General features: G+C 40.9%; 1 protein-coding gene across 1 annotated transcript; it reads left to right on the top strand.

The window, feature by feature from the left end:
* The first annotated feature begins 2,060 nt into the window (after positions 1 to 2,060).
* On the top strand, positions 2,061 to 23,228 carry LOC124280936 (chitotriosidase-1-like). Its single transcript, XM_046716941.1, has 16 exons — positions 2,061 to 2,107; positions 6,422 to 6,619; positions 6,879 to 7,135; positions 7,590 to 7,714; positions 8,352 to 8,472; positions 8,903 to 9,067; positions 10,365 to 10,484; positions 11,327 to 11,465; positions 18,195 to 18,356; positions 18,934 to 19,201; positions 19,332 to 19,431; positions 19,643 to 19,736; positions 19,909 to 20,070; positions 21,023 to 21,139; positions 21,734 to 21,836; positions 22,495 to 23,228. Exons 1-16 carry the CDS (start codon positions 2,071 to 2,073, stop codon positions 22,610 to 22,612), a joined length of 2,286 nt encoding a protein of 761 aa, XP_046572897.1. The 5' UTR covers positions 2,061 to 2,070; the 3' UTR covers positions 22,613 to 23,228.
* The last annotated feature ends 3,903 nt before the right edge of the window (positions 23,229 to 27,131 follow it).

Genomic DNA, 27,131 nt, shown 5'->3' with positions numbered 1-27,131 from the left:
AGGTGTGTGTACATATGTAGACTACAGTAGATGACGTTACAGGTGTATAACAGTAAGCTACATTTATCCAATAAATGAACTCCCTCTACATGTAAACTGTTTTGAGTGTGATGTTAACTTATTAACCTGTAACCCGTCAGTTGTGAAATGTATGTAGTATCGATAACATACCTATTATCGTTGTAAATCTTCTTGTTACTAAAAGCTGAAAATTCGCTGTTGCGTAAAGGCATGTGTAAAGGCACTTTCTGGCCTCAAACCTGACCTAAGACATTCCCCCAGCAGACACCGTACACTGCTGTCTCAATTTGAATGTATGTAGCTTTCAACCCTTCGTTACCCGGTGTCAAAAGAACTCCTCAGTTCCAGGTTATGAATGCAAAATATAATGTATAGTGAATAAGATATTACTTTTAAAATAAACACAAAATATAACTTTTTCAAAAGGAGTAGATAGAAACTTAAATGATAGAAATATCTATTGTTTGTTATTGAGTTCTAAATGTATTGGGGACACCGTTTTATACTTGTAACAAATGCAAGTTTTAAAGAATTACTCAGCACAATTGCCCTAGCAGTGAAGTCCTACTGTACTCCGGGCGGTCCAACGGGACTGATATTCTTCCCCGGTTCTCTTGTCAGCGCGAAATACAACGTACTGTGGTACTCCCCATGCCATATACTCTGATCCGTACAGAGATGTTTCTCGTATTTCAAAACAACTGTCACGCTCGATAAATAGAGGGATGCATCTTATCAGTATGCACCTCAATCACATTGGCTGTGTGTCCTACGCTGACGTGGGAACCACACACCGATAGTGACCTTATCAAAGGACTTATCAAAGACTTCCATGTGCATAAAGTAAATGCAGGAATCACCCTAAGCGCTTCCGTTCACCACATTAACATAGAGTAACATACTAAAACTGCCGTGTTCCCGTTGGAAACTATAGTCAATCACAACGTGTCAAATGTTACTTAAGACATTATATTTATGTGATGCATATGCAAATTTAAGAAGCAAATACCTACCAGAATTTAATTGTCCATCTGTTTTAAGCAAATATCATAAGTTGTCAACATGCAAAGATAAGAATTTACTTATAAAAATTTCATTATTTATTAAACATGCACTATCTAAAAGGAATTCTATCCAATAATAGAAGAGACATGTATATATATACCTATGTATATGTTTAAACCATATTGTCTATATATCATATACCACTTTGCATTAATTGTACACGGGCCAATGGCTATATACCGAAATATAGTCTTCTTCTTCTAAGACATTATATTCTGTTTCACTATCGTGTACTCTTTCGTTGTTTTCAAGCATGACATGTTCTGTTTGGTCGAATGTAGCACATATATGGCTGCATGTGTCGTCTATACTTCAGTAGTATCGGTTTTATGTAACCTATATGTATTGTTTTTGCTTTCTAAGGCTTTCCAAAGCAGTGGGACATTACCATAGCTCTAAACCTCAGTCAACCTATGAAGGTCACGATCTAACAATAGGTGTTGTGTATTTATTGCTATGTGTCTTACAACTAGTATTAGCCGAGCTGGATTATTTTACACAGTCAGGGGGACATGGCTATGCTTACGTCTGACGTTGTAACATACACAGAATGGCCGAACGCACCGTCATTTTAAGTAGATAATGTCAGTTAGACAGCTAATATTACTGCCAAAATGATATTATCTACATGGATGATCAGCGCGCGTTCCTAATTAGATTTACAGATTTGACAGAATTAGATTAACGCATAAAGATTCTTCAAATACTTTCTACAGGAGGCCTGAGTCTCGGCATACATTGTATAAGGTGTCCAGTGGTAGATACTTTACTGCGCTGTAAGGGACTGGACGCCCTTCTCAATGTTTCAAGGTGACAGCTGAGTAGGACCTGCACCGAGTCAATTCCCGTCAACACGTCAAACGCCCGGAACTCAAGCTGCATCCATGAGATGCAGGTTCTGTCTGAACTGAGATATAACTTTTACGATTTATATGTATCGAAATATAAGAGAAACATGCTTTACTTTGCAGTGCCCTCGGCGTGATGTACTCCCTGGTTCCAGTGACGGTTTTGTTGATAGGTAATATAACTCTTTGTTCACAACACCATTTACTGTAGTAGACAAATAATGTACAGGCCTGGTAATATGGCTTGGCAACATGTGGTCTTGTGATGGTATTGGAAGTGTATGTACATGTGTAAAACACACTACATGGAAGCTCAGTGAAGACAAGACTAAGGCTATGTTGATTGGCACATTGCAACGTCTGAAAAGGATAAACTCTACGACATCACAGTAGCCAACTCAGATATCCCACTTTCATCCAGTGTAAAAAACCTAGGTGTTTATCTTGATCCTTGTCTTACCATGGAGCAACATGTGAACCATCTCTGTAGAGTAGGCTGCTTTCATCTCCACTCTATTGGTAACATCCGTCATCTTGTAACCACAGATGCAGCTAAAGTTCTCACTCAGTCACTTGCTCTCTCCAGGACTGATTATTGCAATAGCCTACAGTTTGGAATCTCTAATGATCTTCTCTTCAGATTTCAAAAACTTCAAGTGAAACTTTTAGCGAGTTGTCACTAAAACATCCAAATGGTCTCACATAACCCCAATCCTCCAGAGTCTGCATCGGCTGCCGGGTGAAGCCAGAATTCAGTTTAAGATCCCCACTCTTGTTTTCCGCTGCAGACACGGCCTAGCTCCTCCATACCTCTCTGAGATGTTGTCAACATATATGCCTGCCCGTTCTCTCCGCTCTCAGAATCAAAATATATCTTCTCACAGTTCCCCAAGTTCATCTCAAACACTTTGGCCATAGATCATTCAAATTTGCAGCACCAACCCCCTGGAACAGTCTTCCTTCTCCCATAAAAAAAATGCTTCATCCTTAGAAGCATTCAAATCCGGACTCAAAACCTTCCTCTTAAAAAACTTCTACAACCTATAACTGCCAAATATTCTGATGGTCTTTTTGACGAACTGACATATTTTCCTCATCAACTCTAGTGACACTTTCAGATGTAGCGCTTTGAGCATGCTCTGGGTGGACTATGGCGCACAAGAAATATCCATTTATCATTATTATTATTATGGTGTTGCTGATGTACCCATTTGGAACATAATAGATTTTGCAGTTGGAATACACTTACATGGTAGATAATGGTGTGTGTACATATGTAGGCTACAGTAGATGGTGTTGCGGGTGTGTATACATATGTAGACTACAGTAGATGGCGTTACAGGTGTGTATACATATGTTGACTACAGTAGATGGTGTTATAGGTGTGTATACATATGTAGACTACAGTAGATGGCGTTACAGGTGTGTATACATATGTAGGCTACAGTAGATGGTGTTACAGGTGTGTATACATATGTAGACTACAGTAGATGGTGTTACAGGTGTGTATACATATGTAGACTACAGTAGATGGCGTTACAGGTGTATACATATGTAGACTGTAGATATGTTACAGGTGTGTATACATATGTAGACTACAGTAGATGGTGTTACAGGTGTGTATACATATGTAGGCTACAGTAGATGGTGTTACAGGTGTGTATACATATGTAGACTACAGTAGATGGTGTTACAGGTGTGTATACATATGTAGACTACAGTAGATGGTGTTACAGGTGTGTATACATATGTAGACTACAGTAGATGGTGTTACAGGTGTGTATACATATGTAGACTACAGTAGATGGTGTTACAGGTGTGTATACATATGTAGACTACAGTAGATGGTGTTACAGGTGTGTATACATATGTAGGCTACAGTAGATGGTGTTACAGGTGTGTATACATATGTAGACTACAGTAGATGGTGTTACAGGTGTGTATACATATGTAGACTACAGTAGATGGCGTTATGTGTATACATATGACTACAGTAGATGGTGTTACAGGTGTATACATATAGACTACAGTAGATGGTGTTACAGGTGTGTATACATATGTAGACTACAGTAGATGGTGTTACAGGTGTGTATACATATGTTGACTACAGTAGATGGTGTTACAGGTGTGTATACATATGTAGACTACAGTAGATGGTGTTACAGGTGTGTATACATATGTAGACTACAGTAGATGGTGTTACAGGTGTGTATACATATATGTAGACTACAGTAGATGGCGTTACAGGTGTGTATACATATGTAGACTACAGTAGATGGTGTGTACAGGTGTGTATATGTAGACAACAGTAGATGGTGTGTACAGGTGTGTAGGTAGACTACAGTAGATGGTGTTACAGGTGTGTATACATATGTAGGCTACAGTAGATGGTGTTACAGGTGTGTATACATATGTAGACTACAGTAGATGGTGTTACAGTGTGTATACATATGTAGACTACAGTAGATGGTGGGTGTGTGTACATATGTAGACTACAGTAGAGGCGTTACAGGTGTGTATACATATGTAGACTACAGTAGATGGTGTTACAGGTGTGTATACATATGTAGGCTACAGTAGATGGCGTTACAGGTGTGTATACATATGTAGTACAGTAGTATGTGTATAAATATGTAGACTACAGTAGATGGCGTTACAGGTGTGTATACATATGTAGGCTACAGTAGATGGTGTTGCAGGTGTGTATAAATATTATGTAGGCTACAGTAGATGGTGTTGCGGGTGTGTATACATATGTAGACTAGAGTAAATGGCGTTACAGGTGTGTATACATATTATGCAGGCTACAGTAGATGGTGTTACAGGTGTGTAAACATATTATGTTACAGGATGGTGTAAACATATACATATGTAGACTACAGTAGATGGGTGTTATGGGTGTGTATTACATATGTAGACTACAGTAGATGGTGTTACAGGTGTGTATACATATGTAGACTACAGTAGATGGTGTTACAGGTGTGTATACATATGTAGACTACAGTAGATGGTGTTACAGGTGTGTATACATATGTAGGCTACAGTAGATGGTGTTACAGGTGTGTATACATATGTAGGCTACAGTAGATGGTGTTACAGGTGTGTATACATATACGACTACAGTAGATGGTGTTACAGGTGTGTATACATATGTAGACTACAGTAGATGGTGTTACAGGTGTGTATACATATGTAGACTACAGTAGATGGTGTTACAGGTGTGTATACATATGTAGACTACAGTAGATGGTGTTACAGGTGTGTATACATATGTAGACTACAGTAGATGGTGTTACAGGTGTGTATACATATGTAGACTACAGTAGATGGTGTTACAGGTGTGTATACATATGTAGACTACAGTAGATGGTGTTACAGGTGTGTATACATATGTAGACTACAGTAGATGGTGTTACAGGTGTGTATACATATGTAGACTACAGTAGATGGTGTTACAGATGTGTATACATATGTAGGGACTACAGTAGATGGTGTTGTAGTTGTGGTACATGTTCTTATGTGGACCTGAAATGGTGTTTCGTGTAAATGTAAGCGTGTGGAGTATTGTATTTCCAGAAATTACAGAGAAAGTTGTTTCGGCAAATATCTAATACATGCATATAAAGTATAGAAGTTTTACTTAAATGAAGGAGGTGATCATTTAGATGTCAACATATCGTTCCTTCGTCAAATTTTCAGTGAAAATACACAACGGCGTCACTACACGTGATGATATTCCACAACACATGTGAAATTTCAGGCTATGTTTTGGGCGTTGGTAGACAGGTTTCACGGTATCTGTTTTCCGTTCGGAAAACGCCAGAAAGAACTTTCATCAGAAAAGAAAACATTATCCCAATTGATTTTCGTGAGCCCTATACCAGTCTAAACGTCTTTCTTTTTGTCATCTTTCATCAAAGGTGAGGGAATTCCGCGCTTTTTCACAAGTCTTTATGCATCTTGTCTAAGGGTTTCATTACATACCTGGGGACTTCCTCTGCTAATCATCTCATTTCTGATATACTCAACGCTTTTCAATTTCCCCCAACTCACAATCTGATCAAGTCGCCAGCGGACCGTACTGCTGTAGTACTGAACTTCCTTGGCCATCCTGCCCCCGTCTTGTGCTCAATCCCACCTCCTGACTGAATATTCTTCACAGTTCTGTAAACTGAGGACAGAGGAATGCGATGTCTACCAGCTAACTCTTTTGCATTAGTAACACCCCTTTCGAAATCATCTAGAACCAGCTTTCTTTTCTCTTTTGCTGTCAAATCTGTCATGTCAACAAAGGAAGCTGTCAGCTACACCAGGGGAGATAACTCTTCATGTAGTAAGGTTCATTCTTAAGCATAGAAGAGTTTCCTCCCATATTGAGTACCTTATTACATAATGTAACACATCTTTTAAAATTCTATTATCAGTATTAGGAAACAACTATTTTCTCAATATTTTCTGGGAAAACTGTACAGCAGATATTGTTGCAGGTGTGTGTACGTGTGTAGAGTACAAACGGACATGCTACATAACAAACTGGAGTCAGTATCGTACTGGGACGCACAAGTTTACCGCCGCCAACATCAGCGACCCGACGCTATGCACTCACTACATCTTTGCCTTTTCAAAAGTAATTCCAGAAGAGGACACCATCGCACCATACGAGTGGAACGACGACATACCGGGAGGTAGGTTTACTACACCCACTAAAAAGTAGGCAGGATCTCATGTCCTGAGTATTGCCAGGGTTACCATTGTGTGTAGCATACACAGACACGTACTCCAGCTTAGCGGAGACCTTTAAACGATGTAGGACTCCTGATTTTTGAATTTTTGAATGCCGAATTAGCCATCCTGTTTTAAACCATATACATATTTGTAAAGAGTAAACTGTCAGTTCCATAGACGAGCGAGAAGTAAGATGGCGCCTCATCGGCCATGTTGCAGGAAACTATGAGCAGCTGACTTCTCTGAAGACCGTAAACCCTCAACTGAAGATCATGTTGGCAGTAGGAGGTTGGACACACGGTTCTATGCCGTTTGTCGAACTTGTCAGCAACGACACCAAAGTCTACAACTTCAGTGCCAACGTCGTCAAGTATTTGAGAGATCGTAACTTTGACGGCCTTGACCTTGACTGGGAGTATCCAGCGCACAGGGGCAGTAACGACTCGGACAGAGAGAGGTTCACGTTCCTGGCAGAGGTGGGTGAGGCTTCAGTATCGGGGTAGGGGTAGGGGATGTCATCCAAATTAACGTCGGTCCTTAGGCCCGAAGCCGACTGAAAACCACTCGGACCCACAGCTTCTGTTTTCTGCAGGGCCTTATGGTCTTGTTTGCTGGGAATTACTTATATTATAGCTATAATATAGGGTCTACACATTCTGATCAGGACCCATAACTTTGTATGGTTCTGGGTCCTTAGGTTCTGCAGCTTTTTAGGGTTAAGGGCAAACACTGCTGACAGTGTGGCTCAGAGTGGGGCGTGGGGAAGACATGGATGAGGGCATGCCTTGTTGCTGTTAGTATGGCCAGGGACATGTGGTGACAGATACTCAAAAAGACACTATCATCCGTTTCTTATAATGAGCTTGGTATTAGAGTAAACGTTTAATGAATGACTGAACGGTTAATAGTGAAATATTTTCCTTACTGCAGACACTGATGCAGAAGTTTGAGGAACAGGCAGTGGCATCCGGCAAACCCCGCCTGCTGTTGTCGACAGCAATGCCCGCCATACCGTCCAAAATGGAGAAAGCCTACGAAGTCGCGAAAGTGTTTAGGTGAGATATTGAAAATCTATGTTTATGAATGTCTAATGTATAATTTCCATGTCTTTATCAACACTCTACGTCTTCTATGTGTATGTCCTGAAGTTGTTCCTAATGTCATCACAGTCTCCATGGTGTAGCAGGCAGAGCATCTGCCCTGAGTGCGGAATGTCGGTGTTCTGGGCCCCGTTCCTCAAAGCGATCGTAGCGTTAAGATGATCGTAACTCCCATACTTTAACATAGACTTACGACAGTTGTAGCGCTACGATCGCTTTGAGGAACGAGGCCCTGATTGCTTGGCCGCATCATACCTAGAAGCGGTACTTGTTGTTCCAAGCCTGGCGCTCAGCACCAATGAGATAACATTAATACGATTATTTAAGGACTAGTTTGAGAAGGGCATCCTTTTACTGTGGCTTTGCATCACAATAGGCAAGCACTATAACATCGGTATTCGCCCAGACAAATACAATCCGCATCTCCATACTACCAGCGCGCGCCCACCGCGCATGTGCACTACGTCACTATACAATCTTGATCTCGACGTTTAACCCCATTTCTCCTCAGTCTCCTCTCAGTGCAGTCTATACTACATGATAGGGAAGGACTGTAGCCCCAGAAATGTAACACATTTTAATGGCATTTCAGGACCATGGACTTCATCAACCTGATGGCTTACGACTTTGACGTGAGCAGACAGGGCTTGTACTACGCAGCGCCTCTGTACAAACGACCCGAAGACGCGCCCCCCGCGGACCAGCTGAACGTCGTAAGCATACCCAAATAGCTGACCATGACTGTAGTATCTGACTAGCGGGGATTCCTAGTGATTCGGACTTTGTAGGATATTTTATGGAGGAAAAGCCCGAAGTGATCCAAGTGTTAGATGTTTACTGTTTTGAGGGACCCATGCCAGTGGCACATTGCTGACAACCCAAAAACGCTACAATAAGGGCGAACATCTTTTCGAAACGAACAGACATTACTTTCTGAACATTGTTAGGCTTTGCTAAGGACTGCTCAGCAAATTGAGGCTCTTTAAACATTGAAGTTGTCACATGTAGTATAAAGGGATCAATGATAAAACCAAAGAATACAACTGAGATAGAAAGCGCCTAACATAACAATTAAGGAAATAAGAATTCACCAGACTGACAACACGTCCCCATCCTCATTAGCTACATCCGATATTGTTCCAGAACATGACCGTGCAGTTTCTACTCCAAACCGGTGTAGCATCAGAGAAGATTGTATTGGGAGTACCTATGTTTTCTCGTGAGTACACCTTCGACGATGGGAGCAACTTTACCTACGGTGACTCGATCAAAGTCAACAGCACTATCACCGAACTGTACCACCCAGAGGTAATACATATTACACAAATACAGAGGTGGAGTAGTAGAAGGGCAGAACTATCTCTGTTACGTTTCTAAAAGAAACGTGATGGTAACCGACATAAGCATGGAATGATGACTGTTTGAAAGTGTTGTTTAATGGATAATCATTAAACTGCATATAATATTGTGAACTAAGAAAAAATTATGAATGGGAAAATTATTGCAGCATAGGAGTGTTTTCAATACTCACACTTAGGTGATAAATGCCCTGAACAATGAATTATATTATTGATTTAAATTTGTATTGCTCTAATACAGGTACACTAGACAGATGTTTTATACATGCATATTGTAGCTCACATGTTCACAAGTGAGTATTTTACTGAAAACATTTTAAGAAAGTTGTCTGAAGGAATGGGCCGAAAACGAATGGATATCGTACAAGAAGACATGTGAAGCGGCCTGTGATCAATTACGGTTGAGTGGAGTTGGAATCTCGAGGACGGTCCTCTAGGTGTGTGTGTGTGTGTGTGCGTGCGTGCGTGCGTGCGTGCGTGCGTGTGAGGGGTGTTTCCTTTTGCGCCAAATGGCCGAACTCGCGTCGAGCAGGGAAGACACACAGCATGCACACAGAGCAATGTTTCAGCAGCCATGGCGGCGGGTCTATGGTTGTGTCGAGTTGACATGCTTCAGCTTGTCACTGTGACTGGCCATCAGTTGTCAGCGGTATCAGCAGGACGCCTTATACTAGATTCTTTTTTTCTTGGTTTGATCACTGGTGTCATCCAAGGAAATCACTTTTCTGAATGATAGCGCCAGGCACCATTCAGCCCATCTGACGTCTGAAAACCATCTGAAAGACGGCCAGCCAACATAACATACCGAACATGGTTCTGGGGCGTTGTTTACTTCAAGCAGTTCCAGAACATTGCGGATCTGAAAACTCTGTATGACTTTTTGTGGCAGCCATGACACTAATACTGGAGTACCTACCGTTGAGACGGAAATCATGGCCAAATTCACATGTCTCTGTGTATCAGTTACGGAAGACATGTTGGTACAAAAGGTCAAGAATCAAAATACCACAATCAACATTCTGGACAACCCTGTGTCCCCATTGTCTGTAAACGTGTTTGTAATGAAATGACTGTCCGCACTATTACAGATGAGGTCAGTACTCTTATGTTGATTGTCCATACTTAGAGACTTGTACTTTTATAATAAGTTTCGCGACAAAACCTTTATGACTGCCTGTTACAGATCCTCTCAGTAATCTGGGTTGTATATGTTATGCCATCCTACTACAGTTCCTCTGTACTGTCAGGTGTGTGAACGACTACGTCAAGGGTGGAGGAAAGTGTGGGACAACATCTCCATGACGGCCTCTATGCACAGCGACAACCTCTGGGTGAACTACGAGAACTTCAGAACAGTGGATACTAAGGTAGGAGAGCAGTGAGGTAGCCCTGTGTCGTTCTGAATGTCCATGTCTCAGTGCATGTCCATGTCTCAGTGCATGTCCATGTCTCAGTGAATGTCCATGTCTCAGTGCATGTCCATGTCTCAGTGCATGTCCATGTCTCAGTGCATGTCCATGTCTCAGTGAATGTCCATGTCTCAGTGCATGTCCATGTCTCAGTGCATGTCCATGTCTCAGTGCATGTCCAGTGTGATGTCCATGTCTCAGTGAATGTCGAACTCAATTCCAGGTCTCAGTCAATTCCTGTCCTCCACGAAAGTTTATGCATTTGACTTAAAATGTAGTAAAATCCTTATTTGCCAACGTCTTCATGAGAGACCGCCTGTGAGAGTGGGTGGGTATGGGTTGACAGTACAACGGCTGCAACATCACCGAGGACCGTACGTATTGAAAACTGGACAAACAGTTCATAGCCAGTTATACCGTGATTTTACTCCAGTTAAATGGATACTTTGTTCTGCAGTCTGTTGCCCATGACGTGTAATTATAAGTGTCATGTGAATCTGAGGCGTTGTCTAATAATTATCATCGCTAGGATAAACATTTTATACAAATCAAACATGCTTGGACTGCCAAACTGTACGTCGGAGTCAAGTCCGCCTTTAATGTTCAGTCTTTCCACAAAAAGACTCTGGAACCTTAATCTCTTTGGGCAGCAACCGAGGAAGACAGGATGATTTGTTCATAACTTTAAGTGGCGGTATGCGGCGGCCTAATCGACTAATATCTCGAGATAAACTAGTAAATACCGTATATTAGTTTTCAGTTCAGCTGTATAGTTAGTTCACATACTGGTCATGTTGCAGATCAACTACATTAAAGACAACGGCCTGGCCGGCTACATGGTGTGGGAACTTGGCCAGGAGGACTTTGGGGGGATCTCGTGTTTCGGGGTAAAGAACCCCCTTCTCAATAGGCTCAGACACATGCTGACATCAGCGAGAGGTGAGAACATTCTGGGGCTCATTTCCATTTGTGTAATCTTGAACTTCTCGGAACATACTGTATTTCATTGTGTTACAGGTTATATAGTTCAGGATCGTTAAGAGATTTTTTGACACTCAGTAATGGGGGAATTAGTCAGGTGTCAATAGAGATCAGTCGGGTGTCAGTGGGGATTAGTCGGGTATCAATAGAGATCAGTCGGGTGTCAATGGGGATTAGTCGGGTATCAATAGAGATCAGTCGGGTGTCAGTGGGGGATTAGTCGGGTGTCAATAGAGATCAGTCGGGTGTCAGTGGGGATTAGTCGGGTGTCAATAGAGATCAGTCGGGTGTCAGTGGGGAATTAGTCAGGTGTCAATAGAGTGGGGATCAGTCGGGTGTCAGTGGGGATTAGTCGGGTGTCAATGAGATCAGTCAGGTGTCAGTGGGTCGATTAGTCAGGTGTCAATAGATGAGTGGGGATTAGTCGGGTATCAGTCGGGTGTCAGTCAGGGGATTAGTCGGGTGTAAATGATGAGATCAGTCGGGTGTCAGTGGGGATCAGTCAGGTGTAAATGATGAGCAGTCGGGTGTCAGTGGGGATCAGTAATAAAACTAATACATATTTTGGAAGGGTCAACAAGAACGTACATGCAATATGGGAAGGTAGCTATTTTCAACACGTTAGTACATCAAACACCTCTGAAATGCACCCCACACCCCTACTTGTACATAATAAATGACCAATCAATCCTTCAGCTAACATTAAACAAAGAGTCTTCCTGTTAAACGGAATTGTCATATTAGATTACATGTTGTATGTCTAAAAATTTCAGTTCTGCTAAATTTATAACGGATACAGTGTATCGTGACCAAGTTACGGAAGAGAAAGAAATATGTATTCATCCTGTAAATATTGATTCACTCCGTGTAAACCTCGCTGTTTGTTACGTGCATTCAGTCCGACCCTCTCTAACACCTTTACTACGACATCCCGTGTAAGGTACACACAATAGCCATTCATCTAGACCCCGCCGCCTTACACGTATAAAAGCTTGACAAGTGGGAAGATGAAGTGTAAGAAGATACAACACACACGAGAGACGCAATCGATGTTTGGTGCTATGTGTTTACAAGGAAATAGCATCTCGCGGGTAATTAAAACATATCAACCGGTGGTATATTAATTGCAAATACTTACTGTTTTACACTGTCATCTGGACAAGGTAGGTGCAGCCCACAACGGCATGGGATTGTAGGTTGGTAGGTTCACACCCGGACTGTCGAATGTTTTATCGAATACACACCGGGACTGTCGAAAATCAGTGGAGCGTGGCAATGCTCAACACTGCTCTTATAACACCCGGAGTGTCGACTGCCTTGGAGAACATGAACCTGCGAATAGCAGAAAGACTGCGCTAATCCGCTCTTCTCTAATTAACGGGGAGGAGACATCCGTACTATTGTTGTTGAAATGAGAAAAGTTAACTAGATTTGTATAAAGTCAAAGTCAAAGGTGTTTTCTTGTATCAAAGGCCACCAGCCCATATACAAATTTACATAAATACACTGGTTGAAAATATACTGATTAGTAGATACAGTGGAAATGATAAAACTATAACATTCATTTAACAACTGGTGGTAATCAGGAGAACTTCTCAGAGTAAGGTCAATCTGAAATCCCATGCAACAAGTTATTTCTTAGGTCCATTCCATGTTTTACAAATAGAGATAATCTAAATATTACATCGGCATCATTCCATGACAAAATAGAAACAAACCCTATTTTACTCAACTTAGATGAGAAACGTCCTGGTATATATTTAGTTATATTTAGTTCGTATTTCTGCATAATAAGGACATTCAAAGGTAAAATGCATTTCGTCTTCTATAGCAGAGTTACATAGTGGACAAATTCTTTGTATTCTTTCAAGTGATATATTCCGTCCATGATTAATCATTAGTTTTGACAAGCCAAGTCTGTATTTAATATATATATATTTCTTAGGTTACTATTTGTTAAAACTAATAAATATTTTTCTGGCTCTAATAAAGTTTTAAACGTTTTGTACAGATCATAACGCGAACTGTTTTCTAAGTTGCATTGCCATCCTTGATAGAACATATTTATTGCTACTTTACGAAAATCATTTAGAAATAGATATAGATCGCCAACAGATTGATTAAACCATACAAACCCATATCCATGTGAGAATAATAGTGACCTTACATGCGATACCCATGTAACCTTACCGATACTATCTAGATGAAAGAGCATGTTATAAGCTATTTTGGAAGCCGATGTTCTGGCATATGGCTGATATTAAACCAATATTTTAAACACTTTATTTGCGAATTAATGTAAAGTGGGTATCTTCCACATTCTCCATATATCATATTATTTGGAGTTGCTAATCCAACACAAAGAAACTTTTTAAATGCCAGTAGGTGAATTCTTTCTAAACATTCAAATCTTTGGTAACCCCACACTTCGGATCCATACAACAGAATTGGCTGTATTTGGGTATCAAAGAATTTGAAAATACATTAGGTGTAATAACTCCAAGTTTATGCGAAACCGACATCATATTAAGTTAAGCTCGTTTCCCTCGCAGTGATAAGTCAGGAACACATTTGTCCATATTAAGCGTGGAATTAAACATTATACCAAGATACTTATAACCATTAACGACATTAATTCGTTGTCCATTTAAGTACCATCTCTCCTTAGAATTTAAAGGGCCCCCCTTTCTGAAAACTATAATTTCTGTCTTATCTAAATTTACAGATAAATTCCATTCCTTAGTGTATTTATCTAATACATTCAACTGATTCTGTAGACCAATAACTGTGTCAGATAGTAAAATAACATCATCGGCAAAAAGGAGCATAAGGATTTCTAGGATGTCAGGATACATCTGTAAATCATGCTTACCGTTACTTGAAATTTCATAATACAATTTGCTAATGAAAAACGAAAATAACAGAGGACTCAATGTACATCCCTGACATAAGCCGGACGGGCAATCGAATAAATCAGTAACACTATAATCACTACGTACACATGATTTGATATTTGAATACATTGATTTTAGTATATTAAACATCTTCCCATGTAGCCCAGCTTTTCTCAAACAACACCATAATTTATAACGATCAACTGTATCAAATGCTTTTTTAAAATCAATAAAAGCAACGTATAATTTGTGTTTACGACGTGATAAACATTTCTGAACTACAGCATATAAAGTAAAAATGTGATCTATGGTTGTATAATTTTTTCTAAAACAAGCTTGAACTTCCGGTATTTTATCTCTATTGTTTAACAAAGCAGTAAAAACTTTCCCAAGGACACTCATTAATGAGATCCCCCTATAGTTGTCAGGGTCTCTCGGGTCGCCTTTTTGATGTAAAGGGACTATTTCTGAACAAGACCGACTGCTGGGAAATATTTGATTATCAAAGAGTTTGTTGAAACATTTATGTAGAAATGGCATTATATCAAATTGGGAACAGCACTTGATCGGGTCCGGCAAATTTTCCGTTTTTCAACTTGTTGATTGATGATGTAATTTCATGTTCAGTTATATTAGAATTTAGAAAGAATGCATCAATATCTGTGAACTGATCTGAAAAGATTTCATTTTCATCATCCAAGTGAGGAGAAAAAACATTGTTATTTGTAAAAACATTATTAAAATGGTAAAGCCGTTCTGTTTTCGTATTAAGATTCTTCTGTTTGGGTTTGTTTTGTAATGATCTTATCTGTTTCCAAAAGCTAGATTGACTATTTATGCTTCTGTGCAATCTTTCTACTGATTTCTTACATGAAATAGATTTAAATTTTCTCCTAAGTGCCCTACGTGTTTCTAAATCTCCTAAGTGCCCTACGTGTTTCTCGTTTCGCTTGTCTACATTCTAGATTTAGTAGTTTTTTATTATTAGCAGTTTGTGGACTATGTCGGATTGGCTTTTTCATGCAGCTAGCAGAGTTTAATACAATCTCAAACAAAGTGACTAATTGCCTTTTCAATAGCATTATCAATTTCCTTTAGGAGCATTTCTTTGTTTTCAGCAATCTTATATCTCAGGTTATCAAGAAACATATTAGAATAAGAATCATTCCATACAATTTTCTCTGATGCTGTTGGATCCATGCATGAATCATTGTTACACCTATTACCCATATTTGGAAATTTAAACATCAATTCTAGTGGAAGGGATCATAATCAGATCGATCACCGATACTGAACATATTGATGAACTAAAAAAAACCAGGTGAACTTAAAAAAATAATCATTTACTCTGGAGCCATGTTGGCTACAATAAGTAAATTCCCCATTAGTATCACCATAGACTCGTACATTTACAATGTAAAGTTTAAAATCATAGCATAAATCCATCAACATTTTGCCAAATCTATTTACAACTATATCCTGTGAAGTATGATCTTCAACAGGGTCATCCTCCTCATCAGGGAAAGGGGTAGTATGCCTGAGGGTATCGTCGTGATTGCTAATATCAGGGTTATTTCTCTCACCTGTTCTCGCGTTCATATGTCCACAGATTAAATCATACGAATTTGAAAACATTTCATTATTAGCTAACAAGAATTCTTCTACTTTTACAATATTACACTTGGTGGTTACATGGTTACATGGTTATAGTATGGTGACCCGACGGTGGTTACATGGTTATATATGGTACATAACAAATTCACATTTTAGTATGTCAATTCTATATAATAGTCTTTAAATATAGGAGAGACCAATTATGTTTTTTGTCAATTCTCTGTCTGAGAGACCAATTATGTTGTCTCTGTCTGATTGTATAACATTATAGAAACTCCTCAGTGTTTGACGTACACACAGACAAATACCACCTGATAAACGTCCGTAGTTGGATAACTTAACTGCAGGACAATAGAGAGTATCATACCCATGTAGCCAGTTGTTTCCTGGAATATTTTATAACAAATGTCTCAAATGTATGAGATTTGTCACATTTCCTTCTCACGGATACATATGTAACGATATAAGCTAGGAAAGTAACATAAACGATGTCAATATGGCGCAGGTTCAGGTTCAGATAATACGAACACACAGGCCTGTATATTTAATTTGTGACTATTTATCTGTTTTCCACTGTTGTCTTGGCAAATGCGGCCGATAAAAAACAATAATTAATATTTCGTTTCATATTTTATACTCCCAGATGACTGTCCACCCGGCACGCGGGGTGAGGTTGACAAACGTGGATGCACTCCCTGTGAGAGGGGAACATATCAGGAGGGGCGGCGTAACGCGGCCTGCATCCCCTGCCCCGGGCTTCAGTACCACAGACACGGGCGCTGATACTCGGCACAAGTGTAGGAGTGAGTCACTGCATTTCATGGAGAACTATATGCAAACTGTTGCAAGGATCAATATCATTGTCTGGCTGATGTGTGTGAAGAATATCATACTTCTAAGAGTCAAAGATCTGTCTGATGTTGCAGAATATGCTTTTCACCAATAATAATGATGTCCTGTTAGATGTAACATACATGTACTTTAATTTTACAAATGAGATAACTAATACGGAATTTCATTACCTTTGGAACCTAAATTATTGAATAATCATTATGAACAATATTGCTACTACGAATTCATTGAACACGTCCAGGTGACATCTTGAAATTTGCGGTAACAAGCTAAATCATGGTTCGGTGGGCTGTGATATCATGTGTATATTTTTAGAACATTTGAGAGAATTAAGGAACGTGGTTGAAGTGCAAAGATCAAAGACAACGGGATATTCAAAATATTGCAAACAACGGACACGCATTGAAATGAAATGACAAAGTAATTGTCTTAAATAGCTTTTGGTTTGGTTTGGTATGGTTATTGTGTAACACCGCACTCAGCAGTATTCCAGCTGTATAGCGGTGGCCTGTAAATAATCGAGTGAGTGAGTGAGTGAGTTAATATTTAACGTCACATCGGCAATATTTCAGCCATATCGTGACGAGAACATATAAAATTGAAATGAAATATATTTATATTATTAAAAACCTGCCGACGAAGGACAGTAAAACAACTAGAATATCACATGTATGTCAAACTAGTAAATAAATCTAAAACGTTTTAACTACAGGGGAAAAACAATACAGTATAAAAATGGGCTATAAATCGCCAATAACTGAAGGTAGATTGTAAATAATCGAGTCTGCACCTGACAATCCATTGATCAACAGCATGAGCATCGATATACACAATTGGGATACGATGACATGTGTCAACCAAGTCAACGAGCCCGATCACCCGATCCCTTAAGTCGCCTCTTACGACAAGCATAGGTTGCTGAAGGCCAATTCTAACCTGGATTTTTCCTGTGCAACTAGCTTTTTGAATATTACCCATGGGGAGCCTATACAAAGGCAGGTTTCGCAGGTGAACAATACACTGGCCCAGAAGAGGAATCTTAACACATTACAAAATATTAAAGAACTACAAGGTTATTGCGGTATTTTTGACAAGTTTTACCCCCGGATAGCTCAGCCTTGACGGAATTCCTTCTTGGACTCAGAAAGAAAAAACGAAACAGAACGATATATGTTAATTCAATCAGTGAATTATTGGCCACACATAACACATAGGTCCTAGATTCTGAACGGAAACATTTTCTTTAATTAAATTGGTTAAAAAGGCTTGTGTATAAGCATGCATTCACATTAGGATAACATAACATCTCAATTTTATTTTGACTCAGAGTTCTGTCCCTTGGGTGAAGACTACAACCATGTGACCCGGGGCTGTGAGAAATGTCGTCTGAACTACTTCCGGTCGGATTCCGAACAACTGTATTGCTACAAGTGTGCCCCGGGAACGGTAACTGTTGGGGTCGGCAGCACCTCCTGTGTCCCTAGTCCTGGTGAGTTGCTACAATCGTGTAGACTTCACGTCATCTAATTATATTTAATCTCGATATGATCCGATAGTTCGTTTACAAAGAGTGCTCCATGGCTCGTCTTTCAGAAACTGTTCCTCCTTTGCTTTTTCATCGTTACAGATTATATACATTTACCTTAGCTGCAATACCACTGAAGCCCGCGCGGAAGATTTCTCCTGAATTCCCGTTGTGCTCCCAGACTGACTGGGTCCTAAGTATTCCTGTCTTGTCAATACGAAGCCTACTCAAGATCGGGTTGATGGTTATATGGGTCATTGCCAATACCCATGAACTTTGCACAAGTCAAACACTGAGGTCTGGTGTGGCGATGGGGTAGTGGGGTAACCTAGTGATTCAAGCGGTTCGTTTCCCCAGATTTCCGAACCATTTCCGGTATCCCCCGCCGTGATATTGCTGGAATATTGCTGAAAGCGGCGTAAAGCCATACACACTCACTGAAGATCGGCCGAAACCTTATAACTTTTGGAAGAATATTACTGTCAGTGGCTTAAAACAACGCTCATTCACTTACTCAATCCAGTATGCCCTATTTTCTCAGATGGATTAGAGGTGGATATGCAGCTGGCGACGTTTACCGTAACAACTCGTTTCAAGGTTGAATCATGTCAGAATAAAGCTGCAATAACCACAACAGTGGAGAACCACTTGAAGGATGCGATACAATCAGTGGACAGGTCATGGCACGGGGTCTGTGACCGGGACTGCCAGAGCGTGACTTCGTCATTACGAGACGGATGTGAGGACACAGGGGCGGCAGACATGAGAGGGGGAGTCTTGATCTTCGACACCACCATTCCACGTGTCCCGTCAGTATCATTCCTCCTCTTTTCAGTAGCCATCCCATACATGAGTTCATACATTCTAATATTATCGGAGAAAAAAATACCTATGCATGTACTTCAGTAGTCTAATATGATGAGTTTATATTTGTTTAAGACAAGACATATCACGCGTGCTGGGCCTACAAACGACGACGATGGCGACTGACAGGTTGGTCGTAGATGGACTATATGAAAGTTCTGGGAGTTCTGCCCTCGTAAGTTTCATACTCGCCAGAGTTTTATTCTATTTCTTGGGAAACTGCAAAATACAGCATATATTATAATAAATACCCATTTGTACACCAATAACATGTAATAGTTCATATGGCTGGGATATTGCTGATTGCAACAAACAACAAACAGACATATACATCAAGTTCTACCTACTAGTTCTGAAAGTTCAATAAGAACGATGTCATCCTGCAGATTGCCCATGGCGTTGTGTTTGACGGTGTGACAACCGTGACCTCCCAGACAGTGTGTTCACAACAAGGACACGTCTACTTGAACGGTGCATGTGGTAAGTCGATATACTGGCACAATATACCAGATATATTTGGTGTAATTAACAAACAAAATACACCTGTCAGTCTTGCTAAGACATCAGCCAAGAGAAGAATCTTGAAATAGACATGGGAGTCTCCTCGTTACATGGCAAAACCATCATATGTGATGAGGGCTGATTCTTGCAGAGCCGTGCAAACGAGGTGCATACTTGGACAAGTACAGCGGTTCCTGCCTCCCCTGCCCTGTGGGTACATACCAGAACGAGGCTGGACAGAATTCTTGCATGGCCTGCTCAGTTCCACTGACAACACGCCGTAACGGCGCTGATTCCGACGCTAGATGCATATGTAAGTGTGTTGTATACTGGTGGATGATTTATGTAGCCGATCAATCCTTCATAAACACCATTTAAAGTCTCTCGGACCGGTGAAGATCCGGGTTAGACCCGCCATGCTTGTCGTAAGAGGTGACTAACAGGATGAGGTGATCTGGTTGACATCCGTCATCGTATCCCAGTTGCGTAGATCGATGCCCATGCTGTTGATCACTGAATTGTCTCATCCAAACTCGATTATTTACAGACCGCCGCCATGTATATGGAAAATACAACACACTTGATATGGATGTGCAACTTCTTTATCATTTACCCACGACGTATCTGGGCTAATACTTGCCCCTTCATCAGGTGAATCACGTTTCTGGGCTAATACTTGCCGCTTCATCAGGTGAATGACAGTCAATAGTTACAGAGATATACTTGCCCCTTCATCATTAGCCCCGAAACGCCGTGTGTAAATAATAAAGAAGTTGCACATCCATATCAAGTGTGTTGTATTACCCTACCAACTTCTAAATGCCTATCAAACATGTATATGGAATATTTTTGAGTGCGGCGTAAAACTAAACTCACTCAGTTCACTAACTCAATCAATCAAATTCTCTGGGAAAGGGTACACTGACGTGTGTGTGTAGATAGATTACACCTCATTCTTGTGTAGATGGCATACTATATAAGTAACCAGTAGAACTAATACTACTGGCATAATTATACTGGACAAATGAAGATCTCTTATGAAGACCATATACAGACGTTTATATCTGCTTATACCTTGCCAGGTGTTAAACACACGGCTGCAGAGACCGCACAGACGGCATAGACCTCAAGACATGTTGAAACCTAGATATTTATACGGAGAGACATTTACGTTTTGATGTTTCATTTTGCATCTACTAGTTTCTCTTGGATATCTGAATACATGTACCATAAATGTATTCAAGAAGAGTATTGACTGGTTCCAGCTCCATGTGACGCAGACAACAACTACTGTGGCGGTAACGGCGAATGCCAATGGGACCGTGACTTACGCAAAGTCTACTGCCGAAGTGTGGAAGTACCGAAGTACCAAACAAATGATGGTGGGTTCTGCGGTGGTAGCTAGACATTTCTTCGATAAAATGAACGTTTGCTATATCTGAAGTTTTACTGCATTAACCTAAATATCTGTTTGGATATAACTGTTTGTCTGTGACAAAGGCATGGGTTTTACTCATCAGTTCTACTTTCCACAAAACGATTTCCTTATTAGTTTCTGTGTTTCCCATCTCTCGCTACTACATGTACTCATGAAGTTTCATTCCGTCGTGAACACATATAAAGCCTTCTTAAAACTGTATGACAAAATGTCCTTTGCACGCGGCCGACGTGATCGTTTTAATATACATTTATGAAATGAAACATTCCGAAACAAAGCGACACGATCTACATAATAAATGAACTTAAAACCTAAATCCAAGTGATCTGAATTTTAAGACTGCGTAAGCTGTTACACAATTATCGAGATTTGAAGTTGGATATCAGAAACACTTACTAAACACAAGGGGGGCGTTAGCGAGCGACATTGACTCCCATACTTTAACAAAGCATTAGGACAATCGTTGAGCTAAGGATCGTAGCTGCTTTGTACAACTATTTGAAAACAGTGTAAGAAGCACCTGCATTGCGTGTTTCAGCCCAAGCTCCAGACTATCGACTGGTTATAGGTGGCGCCGTGGGTGGCTCCCTTGCTTTGCTTGTGTTTTTCTTGCTGGTCATCAGTTGTGTTGCATACTGCAGGTAGGTTGCCCTCATCTTGGATCAGGTAAACACTAACTTGTCACAAGACAAACTTTCTAGTCATTCAATCAGTGGGATAATGTCTAGTCTGTGGTCAAACTGGTCAAAGCGTCTGTGTTGTGATTACGTCAAACGTCATCAGTTATTGAGTGAGTCCCGATACTTGACTCAACAAGCCGATGATTAAAAGCGTTGATAAGTTCGGTGACCCAACCGCAAGAATATAACTGATGGTTGTCAAAGTACCTCCCTCTACATAGGCACCACTGTACTTCCACCGTTTTCAAAAATGTAGTTCTTTTCAATGTTCATGAAAATGAGATAATTTGTCAGCATTTCAAACTAGTGGCATGCTGAAGGCGAGAGGTTGCAAACAACATCAATTAGGCTACCTGTTTGTGATATTGGGGTGTCCAAGGCGCCAAGAGTTGGCAAACCGGAAACCTGTGATTGTGGGTTTGAGTCACGGCCCGGAATACATTAATAGGTTTATCAGCACCAAATCCGTGGATTTGACCAAAGGTGAAAGACCAGGGTCACTTCTGTCTTTCCTCCCACAATAGGCTGGCACGCCCAGCTATAACGGAAATAATGTTAAACATGGCGTTAAACCCGATTCACTCACTCCTCAATATATTATCTCTACCTGTTTCCGCAGCTGGCAGCGTCAGAAGGAGGTGTACAAGTACCGGGCTGATGGACGGCAGACCGGGATCACCTTCCAGGACTACCTCGATTACAAACTCTGGATATCTACTGATAGCAGCTCGAGCTGATGACGTCATCGTATATGTTGAATACAGGGGATATACTTGACCTTGTCCCCTGTGACAGCGGGAAATATACTAAAACAAGGACCTTGAATGAGAAATGATTACAATGAATATATATTATCTTTGTTTTACGTTGACTTCGGACACCAAAAGGAACGTTCTCAAGTCAAACTCCGCAACACTTTATGTCAAATGTCACTGTAATGAGAAACGGACACTACTGTTCACATTGACTATGACACTGTTTCGTTTGTTTCTAATTGTTTGTGAAGTGGTCTAGGTGTACTTTAGAGTAAAGGATCATGATTTCATTGTAGTTGACACGTGGAGAACCAAATACTCAAACGTGAAATTACTCAGAAAAATGATATGAGAAATGTGCAAGAATGAAGCATACAACTTTATGGATGACAACAGCTTGTTTATTGCATCGAGCGATGCTTTTGATGTAGATTCTTACACTGTGAGTACAACCAAGTGATGAGATGTATACATACATAGTATGATATAACAAACAGCAGATTAACATTGACAACAGCGTGTAATGGAATAACAAGTGGCACACAATTGGATGAGGCCAGTTAGGAATCAAGAACTAATAAATCGCACAGGTGATGAAGCCAGTAAACGGGGTTGGGGGTGATTAATTAGTAGTGAAACTTTTGATAAAGTCTTCAGCTTGATAATTCTTCAAAGGCCGATCGTATGGAGTACCCTTGGTCTCTGTTGATGAATGATTTATAGCGGCGAATTCCGATGCCTTCCATAAGTTTTCTTTTAGTGAAGTCCTGATTCTGATTTGAGATGTGCAATAAATGATGTTGAGAATAGTGAACGTTTTGGCCTTGTGGTGGAGTCCTGATTCTGATTTGAGATGTGCAATAAATGATGTTGAGAATAGTGAATGTTTTGGCCTTGTGGTGGAGGAGTATTATACCACGTCTGTGTGGTGAGTATCGGTTTACGAATTAAAACACAAGGCACCCTGAGGAAGTTTCCTGTTGTTGTGCCTCAGGAGACTCATTTCATATACATGAATATAGCATTGGTACAGTACAACCAGAAATTATTGAGAAATTAAAGATTGTAATTTTATATATTTTTTTCACTCATTACTCACGTATTAAATGTGAATATTAGCAGAACATAACTCCAGATTCAAAGACAGGTGAACAGTTAGTATTTTGTCTAGTCAATTTTCTGGGCCTACCTGCGCCTCCCTGGTGCTCAATGCCATACCCATTTGCAATATTTTCGAAACACGACAAACAGTGGACAAAGGGATGTCTGTTCTACTTGAAATCACTTTAGCTGATCTGATGTCCTTGTTATAATACTCTAAAATCAACTTCCTGTTGTCTAAATCATCCATACTGAGGATCACTGAAAATGTCGTCTGCTAGCAAGTAAAAGAAAGGGGGATAACTCTTCACAAACTAATGAAAAAGGATTGACGGAGTTGTCTCTCGTGAATGAAACCAAGCACTTGATAGCCGGTCATGGTTGTTTATACTAGAAATCCAATTAAACATATTCCTAAAATTCTCAATAAAAGTTCTGGTCATACTATACTGAGTCAAAAAAGAAACTTCACAAAATGTAATTTGAAAAATAATGAATAATTTTTCTCTGATGATGCATCTGTGTATCCGAAATGGGATCCCTATCTTTCGACTCTAGAAAAACGTTAGCAAAACCCACTCAAACCCATCGATTCGTCGTGCAAATGACGTTAGTGCCAAAATCAGGTTTTGCACGTGCAGTCGATCACGTGATCTTCGCATCGAAGTTTTCTTCATATGCACGTGTTTGCATTGGCCTCAAGAATTGAAAAAACACTTTTAAACCACAGTTCTAACGGTACTTGAAATGCCACGATTGTCAAATGTGCAACGTGAACGTGCCGTTGGCATGTTGCAAGCGGGAAGATCAGTTATTGACGTCGCAAGAGCAATGGGATGCAGCCGTCGTACTGTGTATGACTTGCGAGGTCGTCTACAACAAAGTGGCACCACTTCTGATCGCCCAAGGTCGGGTCGTCCACGTGTGACGTCACGAGCAGAAGACCGTCAAATCGTCCTACAAACTGGCACCACTTCATTTCTGCCGGCTACACGAACCAGGGCTAAGATGTTTAGAGGTCGACTGTCCTCACAGACCATTCGAAATCGGTTGCGGGCTGCCAATCTCAATGCTCGACGTCCATATCGTGGGCCAATATTGACGCCGTTTCATCAACGTCAACGTCTGCTGTGGGCCCAACGTCACCTCCGATGGACCCAGAGAGACTGGAATCGAGTCGTCTTTAGCGATGAATCCAGGTTTACCCTCAGATTCGCGGACGGCAGGCATAGAGTCTGGAGACGACGTCGTGAACGGTATGCCCAATGTTGTGTACAGGAAGTCGACAGATTCGGGGGCGGAAGTTGCATGGTGTGGGGTGCTTTCTGTGGGAACAACCGTTCCCGACTTCTGGTCATCCGTGGAAACCTCACAGCTGCTGCTTACCGCGACCAGGTGCTCACCCCAGAACTCGTTCCTTTCATGGCGGCTCATGGCCCAGGTCTACAGTTCCAGCATGATAATGCTCGGCCGCATACCGCGATGTTGACACGAAATTTCCTTCAAAACGCTGGAATCAACGTCATGGACTGGCCATCGAGGTCCCCTGACCTTAATCCAATAGAGCACGTTTGGAATGCACTTGGGAGAAGGCTTCGTGGTCTTAGGAACCAACCTCAGAATTTGCAGGAACTTGGCGCTGCCTTGCAAGAGCAATGGCGCAGAATCTCCAACCACGTGTTCACAAGCATCAGGCAGTCGATGAGGAGACGGTGTTTGGCAGTGGTGAATGCGCGGGGCGGTCATACACGATATTGAACTGAGAAATTTCGCATTTTTATTCTTGTGACTTGACATTCTGTATACCCATGTTTTGGAACGGCGATGTAGCCTAATGGAACTGATTATGGCACTGTCAGTGTATCGAGTACATCACACAGATCTCAGCAATGAAATAATAACAATTTAACAATCTTACCATCTCTTGTTCTTTTATAGTGCCCTGAAGAAAGAATGTGAAGTTTCTTTTTTGACTCAGTATATAAATGTAATTAAATATGGAAGAACAACGGTCAAGCAGAATATGGTTGATGGTCAACGCTTCATCTCAAGATACACACAAAGGAGGTTCGCCCCATCTGCTGGTAGTCATGAGTAAACCGACTGTGGCCAATACAATATCGTGTATGGTCTCATCATGTCTTGACTGAAAACCAAAGCAGGTATAACCGATTGCTAGTTTCAATTCATGAGGCTTAGTTCTTCTTACCTTTGTGTCCAAATTATTTGCACAAGATCCCGAGTATAACATGTGATAGTGGGTTTGAAATCACAGTTTGTCGAGAGCTGTTTTAGCTGTAGCATCGCTTTCGTGTTACCTGCAATGTCTGCTCAACTTCGTAACCAGCAAATGACAATGCCACATTGGCCAGCAGAATGATTGTTGTAAAGTTGTAAAAGTTTGACGAAGTTTTGATTTAAAACTGCATAGTCGGATCCAGAAGGTGTGGTGTGTGTGTGCAGGAACGACTGTTGTCAACCTCAGTGACAAGAACCTCACCAAGGATCAGGTCAACGTACTGTCCAGAGGATTGAGGTTCGTCACCAACCACCATGCAACCACGACGACTTCATTGTCAACATCGAGAAGGGCCTCAAGCAGCTGGCACCTGGTGATAAGATCGACTTCCTCCGCCACCAGATTGCCGACATCCTAGAGAAGTCCAAGCCAGAGCGACCCAACATCTCCAAAAACAGAAAAACAGGCCATTATCGACCTCCCAGAGACAATAGCATAACCATAGTACCCGCTGACAAAGGCAAGGCAATCGTGGTCCTCAACACTTCAGTCTCAGTCTCAATATGCCACAGTGAATATTCACCAAAAAAAACCCTAAAACTAGACTTTTAGTTTGTTCAAGAGACACTGTATATTATAATACTGCTCAATACCTGGCCAAACTTCTTGCTCCCCTCGGCAAAAGTGCAGAATCTTATATTGCAGATTCAGTCCAGTTTTGTGACAAACTGAAGTCTATCACCTACCCTGGTAACACACTAAGTTATGATGTTGTGGACCTATCAACCAGTGTACCCATTAACGAAACCCTCCTCGTCCTCCGGCACCGCCTTGATAACCTTGAAAGTCCCCTTGACACTAACCTCTCCACTAACTCCATCATTCAACTCATTTCTAACTCCATCACTTCCACCTACTTTACCTGGGGTGATGACATCTTTGAGCAGATCCATGGACTACCAATGGGCTCACCTCTCTCTCCTATCCTTTCTGAAATCTATATGACCTCTTTCGAGCAACAAAATACTCCGCACGACACCAATCAAACCAACCCGCTGGTTCAGGAAGGTTGATGACACCTTTGTCATCCTCTCGCAAAATCACGACCCCACTGTCCTTCTTCAACACCTTAACCAACAGCATCCCCGAATTCAGTTTACA

This window comes from Haliotis rubra, unplaced genomic scaffold (genome assembly GCF_003918875.1).
Source record: "Haliotis rubra isolate DU_JTF1 unplaced genomic scaffold, ASM391887v1 Scf276, whole genome shotgun sequence".
Lineage (NCBI taxonomy): Eukaryota > Metazoa > Mollusca > Gastropoda > Lepetellida > Haliotidae > Haliotis > Haliotis rubra.
This window is presented reverse-complemented; position numbering and strand designations above follow the sequence as displayed.

Excerpts from the sequence above, each read along its gene's own strand:
- LOC124280936 (XM_046716941.1), top strand. The coding sequence starts at position 2,071 with ATGTACTCCCTGGTTCCAGTGACGGTTTTGTTGATAG. Across the intron at positions 10,485-11,326 it reads TCAGAACAGTGGATACTAAG|ATCAACTACATTAAAGACAA; the intron begins GTAGGAGAGCAG and ends GTCATGTTGCAG. Across the intron at positions 18,357-18,933 it reads CTCCTGTGTCCCTAGTCCTG|ATGGATTAGAGGTGGATATG; the intron begins GTGAGTTGCTAC and ends CTATTTTCTCAG.